Here is a 9,190-nt window from a genome sequence, read left to right on the forward strand (position 1 = left end):
ATATATATATATATATATATATATAACCTCTGTGTGTGTGTGTTTAACCCTAAAAAGCTCTATGCATTAACTAAATTATCTAATGTTGAAGAACTGATTTTCTTAATTTAACAAGCAACAATTTCAATTCATTCAGACTATACACCTATCAAAATGAAGAACACATTGTTGAACAGAGATCCATAAAACCAAAAATATTAGCATTACATGAAGGCATGTTGCTTACTGGTTAGGGTATTAAACTCATAATTATGATTGTGGGTCCAGTACCCCAGCCAGTAACATTGTGAATTTGATTCTTGAACTGGGTGGGAAATTGCATCCTTGAGTAAGACACTTCATTTCACATGGCTTCAGACTACTCTATTAAAATGCATACCTGTTGGTTACTCGTGCAGATGTATTTCTTTCCAGCTCTCACATTCAGGATGTTCCAATAAATCAAGAGTGAGAGGGCTGAGAGTGCATATGTGTTTGTTTGTGACTACATAAGCACTTAAAACAATTAGAAAAGGCGTGGTACATGCCACCAATCATACTCACTTGCTAATGATGACTGTGTTTTATTGGCATTACAGAAATGGAACACCAGTCATGACAGAAACTTTTATTTGAACTTTACCTTGGTTAGGTGGATGCTTCTGCTGATTAATAAATTCTATAGCTGACTATATGATTCTTGCCCACAAAAATGTTATCAGCATCATTCCTACTAAATGCTATTTATTTGAAAAACATCTCTGGATTATATATTCTCCAAACAATACAATTTTCCTATGCCTATGTATGATCTTCAGTATTTATTTAGTGATTCATTGATCACTCATTTTGCACATATAGTGAAGGCTGTGTTTTGCTGAGAAGACTACAATAAGACTAGAACATGACTAGAAATGCCTTTGCTAGTACATATCATAAAATTCACTTATATATTTTTATATTTTTTACCTTTTCCTAAATGTGTCAGTAGATAATTATTTCTTTGAATATTTCCAACTATCTTTGATCAATTTTAATTTATCATCCCATATCTTTCTTTGATCGCTTCTACACTAAATACCATTTATTATATTATTAATCTATTACTGCTATCTTAGTGTATCATATTAATCTTTCTTTCCCTTTCATATTGTTTCTCATTTTCCTGTGTGATTAATATTTCCAATTATCTACAACTCATCTAGAAATATCTACATCATGCCAAATACAAAAAAAAACTTACCTATCTATCTCTTACATTCTATATTTTTTTAAAATTTTATTTTTAAATCTTTGTGCCCATCAGATGTATCCCTGACAACACTAGGCAAATGGACTCGAATTCTGACAAGCAGCCTTGGTACGACTACCAGTCTAGAAGCAGATGAGCCTACAAAAGCTGAAACTGATAGCTGGTACAGCTCTAAGTTTAGTGCAACAGCAGAGACAGCAACAACAACAACAACAGCAGCAACAACAACGACAACAGCAACAACAACAACGACAACAGCAACAACAACAACAACAACACAAGCACCAAGTAAAACCACAATTAAAACACAGCAATGTAAGGCTGTTGGTGTCTGGAAAATAGTTAAAGGAATAAGTCAGTGGTGTATTGATAACTGTCGCCGGGGATTTTGTCCTGCGGGTTACTGTTCACCTGAATGTAGATATGTTTAATAATTTGGAGTTTTTTTCACTGGTTATTTAATTGTAATTATTCATGAATGTCTTTTAAAAAGATTTTATTCACTCATATAAATGAGTAAAAATTGATTTGCTTATAATGATTTGAACCTATGATGCTTTCAATATTATTAGAAAGCTGCAATTATTAACGCTAAATCAGCTTTATGGACTCTTCAGAATATTTTTTTTTTTTATTTACTTCAAAAAATTGTTTCCATTCAACAACAACAAAAAATTATATTTTGTCTTACAGAATTTGAAGCATATGTTTCAAAAATACAATTTTCAAATTTTTCTTTGGTGTGGAAAAGGGAAGAATAACTTAATTTAAATATTAAGTTGTTCTGCTGCTTGTTGCAATGAAATTGGTTTCCATATCTTCCCTGCCAAATTGATAGTTATCAACCTGTTTTTCTATTATGGACTCAGTTGTTGTATTGATGATGATTTTTATAAGTATTAACAATCACAAACTCATTTCAAACAGTTGTATATGACTGAACTGATTGTAAAAGGAATGTGATCATTATTGACATCATTATGACAAGATGACCCCCAAGACAGAGAAATCAATTGGAATCAGAAATGATGTATGAGAAAAATGCTCCTACTTAAGTTAAAAATTGCTGTTTGATATCATTCATGTTGAGATGCAAGCAGTTGTTGTACTTTATCTTTTCTTACAATTTCACATTCATTGATTTCTCAATCATTGGAGCTTATGGGTGCTAAATATGCTACCCAGTTGCTTTCTCTTCTTTTGTAAAGGTATCTATTTTCTGTTATGTTAGCTTAAATTATATCGCAAAAATATATAATGCCTGCATCAGGCTATAAATATTTGACTGACTACTTAGAAGTGAACCTCTTAGCTATATAATTTCTTAAGATCTTAACAGAAATAAAGAAGAGAAAAATTCCATGTTTTTTCATGTGATAAATAACTTGCAAAAGTAACCTCTCTTATTTCATATTGTATAAATATATTCTGTTTACAAAAGATACCAATAAGTCTCTACAACTGAAAAATATTTCAGATGCTATGAAATAAGTCCTATAATTTTGGGGTTCAGAGTTTAAAATTTTTGATTAATGTTGAGTCCAGGATAGAACTTTATATGGCTTATAACAACGTTAAATTCAAAACTATTGGTAACATGTTAGCAAGTTAAATGTTAATACATTAATTACAACTTGTGATGAATATATGTATATATTGGCAAAAGAGGAACCATGATTCTGTAGACAAAAAAATATGTGTAAATGCATGATAATTTATTCTTACCAGTATAAATGGTTTATTAATAATTGCTCTGTAGGTTTCCCAATTAACATTATTGCAAACTAATTGGTAATTTTGAGTGACAGTTTAAAAACGTGAATACTTAATAAATTTTGTATCAGACCATGCAAAATTTATGAAGATTTGAATTTTGAGAACATTTTAAAACATAACCAAAAGGGATGCAGTCACAGAAAGCTGAATTTTTTAGTCAAAGGGTTCAATAGGTTGGAAGATGTAAACTAGCACTTAAGTTCACTGATTCAATTTACCCAGTTGTAAATAGGTTCCATGAGTTGGTGCAACTTACTGTTGTTGGAACTATCATTAACTGAGTTGTACCATACTCAAGTCATCCAGTTAGACAGGAGTAATGGGAAAAAAAGACAATACTCCATGTTTTTCTCTGTAAATAATCCTGTAAAACTGAAGAGGATCTCCAAGAAGTCAAAATCTTACACAGCAGCTTCAACTCAGTACAAAAGCAATTATGATGAAAGAAGGATAAAAATGTTATTTTATTCTTCAAGTATGTCTCCATGGAGCCTATATAATCTTTTCTGTACCAACATATATTATAACATAATAATGTTTGATTTAAAATATTCAATAATCACATTTTATTTTGTAAAGGACATGCATACTCAAGTATTACATGTCTACACTTGATATATTTCTATGCATATAAAAACTAGTCTTGCGGGGGTAGGGGTGGAGGGCATAAAAGAAATTGCGAGATTGGTCAATGTGTAGTGTGGAGTGTTAAGATTTGTTTTGTTTTTGTTTGTGTTTCATGTTTATGTTTATGTTTGTTGCTTCTTTATTTGTGTTTTGGAGGGGTTTTTTTTCTGGCCCTCTTATGTATGTATGAGTAAAATATATGCATTTAACTTAAACAGCTTGCATTCAGTATTATTCAAAAATGAATACAATAGAAAGTTATACTTTCTTTCACAAACACATGCATGCATACACATATGCACATTTGTGCATTATAAATTTTGCCAGTTCCTATGTGCATACATACATTTATATATATATATATATATATATATATATATATATATATATGTATGTATACACACACATAAATACATATGTGTGTGTGTGTGCGTGTGTGGTGCCTGTGTGTGTGGGGGGTGCATGTGTGTGTGTGTGTCTCTGTGTGTGCACGTGTGCATGTGTATATACGTCTATATATGATTCTATGTATTGTCACTGTTTTGTAATAGACTTTTGTAAATATAAACATCAACTGTTAAGTTTCCTAGACTGGAAAACACTCCAGACAAATTAATTTCATATATTCTATTAAGGATCAACAGAAATTCTTTCCTGCAGTTTAACAAAATACTACATCTGTTCAAAAATACAATTGCTAATAGCAATCTTCTTAAATGGTTATAAATGTTTTGAGCGAGGAACCGGGAGTCAATTTAAAATATTAATATCTTTTATAGTGATGATGATTATGATGATGATAGTAATAATAAAAGTGATTGTCTAATATAGGCACAAGGCTTGAAGTCTGGGGGGAGAAAGTTAGTTGATTACATTGAAACCAGTGCTCAAAGGACATTTATTGCTCATCAGAAAATAAATTGCAAAGTTGACCTTAGTAGAATTTGAACTCAGAACATAAAGTTGAGCAGAGTATGACTAAGTACCACATGCTAATTATTCTGTCAGCTCACTACCTTAATAATAATAATCTTTTCTACTAAAGGCACAAGGCCTGGAACATTTTAGTCAACTTTGCCTTTCATTCTTTGAGGGTCGATAAGATAAATACCAGTTGAGTACAGGATCTATGTAATTGAGTAGTCCTCACCCAAAATTGCTGGCCTTGTGCCAAAATTTGAAACCATCATCATCATTATTATTATTGTTATTATTATTATTATTATTATTAATGAGATGGCATGGTAACAGAATCAACAGCATGCTGGACAAAATGCTTAGCGGTATTTTTGTCCATCTTTATATTCTGAGTTCAAATTCCACCAAGGTGGACTTTGCTTTTCATCCTTCCAGGGTCAATAAATTAAGTACCACTCAAGCATTGGGAGCGATGTAATCAACTCATCACTTCCTCCAAAATTTCAGGCCTTATACCTATAGTAGAAACAATTATTATAATCATCGTTATCATCATCATCATTATTATATTATTATTATTATCATTAAGGCAGTGAGCTGGCAGAATTGTTAGCACGCTGGACAAAATGCTTAGCAGTATTTCGCCCATCACTACGTTCTGAGTTCAAATTCTGCCAAAGTCGACTTTGCCTTTCATCCTTTCGAGTTCAATAAATTAAGTACCAGTTATGTACTGAGGTCAATGTAATCGACTTATCCACTCCCCCAAAATTGTTACCCTTGTGGCAAAATTTGAAACGATTATTATTACTACTACTACTACTACTACTACTACTACTACTACAGCTACAGCTATTATATTATGTATAATGTCACAAGGTGTCTGCTTTATTTTTAATTTCTCTAATTTCATAAATCCCAATAACACTAGATAGGAAAATTATCTTCCTTGCTTACACATCACCAACTCAACATTTGTAAATGAGTCATTGTATGTTGTAGGATTTTTTTTCTGTTGTTTCCATCATTTTTTTCCTCCTCCCCCCACCAAAAAAAAAATTGTTTTTTTTTTTCCACACAGATCTTTATATATGTAAATGTATAACGACACCCCATCTTTCACTTTCAAATTCATCCTAGTACAAAAACAAAAAAACCTGAAAAAATATATTTTTCTGATTAAAAAAACTGAGTGTAAATAATGATTAATATGAAATAAAGATTTATATATATATATATATATACATATTTTAAAATCAAGTATGTGTTTGGTTGTTTTTATTCCAGTCACTTTGTCTTTCATCCTTTGAGAGTTGATAATGTAATGTATCAGTCAGATATTGGGGTCAATGGTAGCAACTAACCCCATCATCTCAAAAATACTGGCCTTGTGCCTAAATAATAATTATTATTGTTCATTGCCTTGCTGAGTATGTTTTAGAGTAATTATATAGTTTTACTATAGTGATTTTAGTACTTTTAGTATAGTAATCTTATTGTTTTATTTTGTTAAGCTGACCATGACTGCAAGGGACTAGTTGACCACCTTTTGTTATTTGCTCCACAAGGCATAATTTAAAAAAAAAAGATAAGAAAAATTTTCAAATCAAACCCAAAAGTTTCAAAATGGTTACCATGCTTTCATCTTTGCCAGCTAACCATCAATAGAAGATTCTACGGGAATAAGGTTAATGGTCCTTCTCTTTGTGTTCGTATTATTTAACATGGCCTTTTGGATGTGCGTAGCTTGGGATTGGGAGCAGGCAATGTGAATGCGCGTAGCTTGGGATCGCTTTCAAAGAAATGCCACGTGGTCAATGGCCTCAGGTTACCAGATATAGATGTGGTGACCATAAGCGAGAACTGAATTTCCGAGATACGAACCCTCACGTTCATCTTCGACGGCTAAGTAATTGTATGTATCGCCCAGACAACTGGGCTCGAGAGGTGAAATTGCAGTGTTATTTCGCGATACCGACTATATACCTGAGCCCAGAAGGTAAATCGATTTAATTGGACATGATCAGCAGCGAAGGCCATACGTTCGGACAATTCGTTGCCTACGCTCATGCAGGAGCAGAGCAACCAAATTTCTTCTCGAGTGTAAAGGTCTTACAAGGAACGCATAGCTCTTTTGTGCTAGTGTGTGATTGAAGCACCATCTTGGATGCAAGATGGGACTGTGTGGAGTTAACTGTTAGGAAAATGGCGCGCAAAAGTCTCACAAACCAGCTTAGACATTTTCAACTGCTTGACAGATGAAACCAACTGCATTTCCACAAGGCGTGGGTTGTCCACAGTTTTAAGACACCGGTTACAAAGCCACAAATTTATGTTTGTACGGTCGGTCTCAATAGACTTCATAAACAGAGCTAGGTTGCTGGAAGCTGAACGCATTTTGTCCGCAAAGCTTACACAGACCAGAATTAACGAATTAGTTATTCACGTGAGTAATCGCGAAAGGCATCACGATCAACGTGCTTACGACAAGATTGGCCTCCGTTTAATTTATTAATATGAAGTACGAAGGCTGCCTTGTCAGAGCTTAGGCAATACTCTAAGACATGAAGGAATGAAAGCCGTTGAATGGGTCAGAGTGGTGGAGACACAACATAGCAACAACGTAACAATTCAGCCTTTAGCAGATCGTGATCAGCGCGCGACACTCGATCTTGAGCAGATATATCTGACTTTGCACGGCTATTCGGGACTAGTAGCGGGCTAGATAGCAAGACCGATTCCAGTGACTACCTCGATGACCTGAGCGACTCTCAACATCGGTGGTGGAGTGATATGAAAAACCGATAACAGCCGCAGAGATACAGAAAGTGATGACTATTTGCACAAGAGTCATATCGCTTGGTTTAGGCCATCTACCCCACGCGCTTTACGCATATGCTAGACTTGTTTGGCAGCTTATGGGCAGATATCTACTGTAAATGGTATTTCCTTTTCTGTCAGGAGTTGTAGTACTGCTGAGAAAGGACTCGAACAAAGAGAGCCACATTGATAACTTATGGCTCATAACTCTGCTAAACGCAGAGTTCAAGATTATGGCCATGGTGTTAGTGAAGGTTGGTGCGTATTGTCGTTTTTCATATCTGTGATGTACAGACATGCACCATCTCAAATAGTTCTGTTCATGACAACCTACACTTTATGCAGTACACCATAGAAAAGATGGGTAAGGAACCTGGTATGGGTGGGGTCCTGATAAACTCAGATTAATCGAAAGCTTTCGATATGGTTAGCTAACAGCAGTCGGTTTCGGTCCCAGTCTCAAGGACTGAATCACCGCTATGTACAGCAACATCTGTTCGGTAGTCAGAGTAAATGACCACCAAACGGAACTATTCATTGTAGTTCATGAGCTCAGTTTGTGATAGTTGTTCCCTCTTGTCTTTTCTATGTGTACTGACTTCAGAATCATAACGTGGGAACAAGAGACTTTGAGAACCATAGCACGAGAACTAGAATGCCAAAATATGTCTCGGTATATATGGTCGATGTCATCGTAGAGCCACACACCGAAAACACCGAGATGATCAGCACTGCTCTAAGGAAATACGAGGCAGTAACAGGAGCCCAAACCAACCAAGAAAAGTCGCTGGTCCTGCAGGTGGGAACCTGGAAAGGAAGATCCATGCCGTCCAACAGTCGTGGGGCTCTGGTCGAATGTACAGGTTTAATTGCTCGCGGTCGAGAGGACGATATCCCTGAGGGGTCAGACAGAAGTGGCCAACGTCTACATGTTTGGTAGTGCCATCAGCCATGCTAGCCCGAGATGCATGCAAAGCGACGGAAACGTCCTACACGCAGTGGTACACTACTCGTGCATTTGCTGATTTGTGAAATTATGTTGAACTGCTTCTATCACATGTTCCGTGTAGGACAGATCCATGTAAAACAGATCCGACCATCAACCAACTCCATCGAAAACTGCCTTCCTTTGGGGTAAAAGGGCAAGCAGTTCTCCTCTGTTCAGTGGCTATAACGAAATATATTATGTGATGGACGAGGCTGAAATCACTGAAGAAAGTCACATCGCCTTCATTTCACCGGGAAGGACGCAGTTTTTTTTGGGGTTTTTTTTTGTCTGGTGGCTTTAGCAAAAGAGGTTCTGTGGTGAGCCAAGCCAAAAAGGCTGAAGACAAATACCTTCTAATTTGGCCAAGCCTTCGTTAACGTTGAAAAGGAAATTGAGGCTTCACTGTGAAATGCTAGCTTCCTGCATACTTGTTGCAAATGGATGAGATTGGCGAGTATGAACCGAATGAATTGGCCTACTCTATGCGCCTGTGCATGAAGCGTAACTATGGTTTGTGGGGTTTCCACGAGTAACCCTCGGAACCTTGGAAATCTACTTCTTTCGAGAAATTATTCATTGTTAGAATTGTTTTTGCTACTTTTCTGTTTACACGCCCTTGTAAATAATTCCACATTGTATCATTTAGTACCGCCCCTGATCTCTTTGCAAACACTTTGTGGTTAATAAAGAAATAATTATTGTTACTATTCTTATTCTAATTCTTCTTCTTCTTCTTATTATTATTATTATTATTGTTCAGTAGTTTTATTTTTATAACGTGCTTTCACTTCACTACCGAGCGCAGCTCTGTGCGCCTTGGGTATGTGCTG

General features: G+C 35.3%; 1 protein-coding gene across 1 annotated transcript in view; it reads left to right on the plus strand.

The window, feature by feature from the left end:
- LOC106871237 (uncharacterized) overlaps positions 1-5,812 on the plus strand; it is a 23,021-nt gene extending 17,209 nt beyond the window's left edge. The window contains exon 5 of the mRNA XM_014917587.2: positions 1,286-5,812. Coding sequence (XP_014773073.1) covers positions 1,286-1,662 — 377 coding nt within the window. The 3' untranslated portion in view covers positions 1,663-5,812. The remainder of the gene's footprint in view (positions 1-1,285) is intronic.
- The last annotated feature ends 3,378 nt before the right edge of the window (positions 5,813-9,190 follow it).

Source organism: Octopus bimaculoides, chromosome 18 (assembly GCF_001194135.2).
Source record: "Octopus bimaculoides isolate UCB-OBI-ISO-001 chromosome 18, ASM119413v2, whole genome shotgun sequence".
Classification (NCBI taxonomy): Eukaryota; Metazoa; Mollusca; class Cephalopoda; order Octopoda; family Octopodidae; genus Octopus; species Octopus bimaculoides.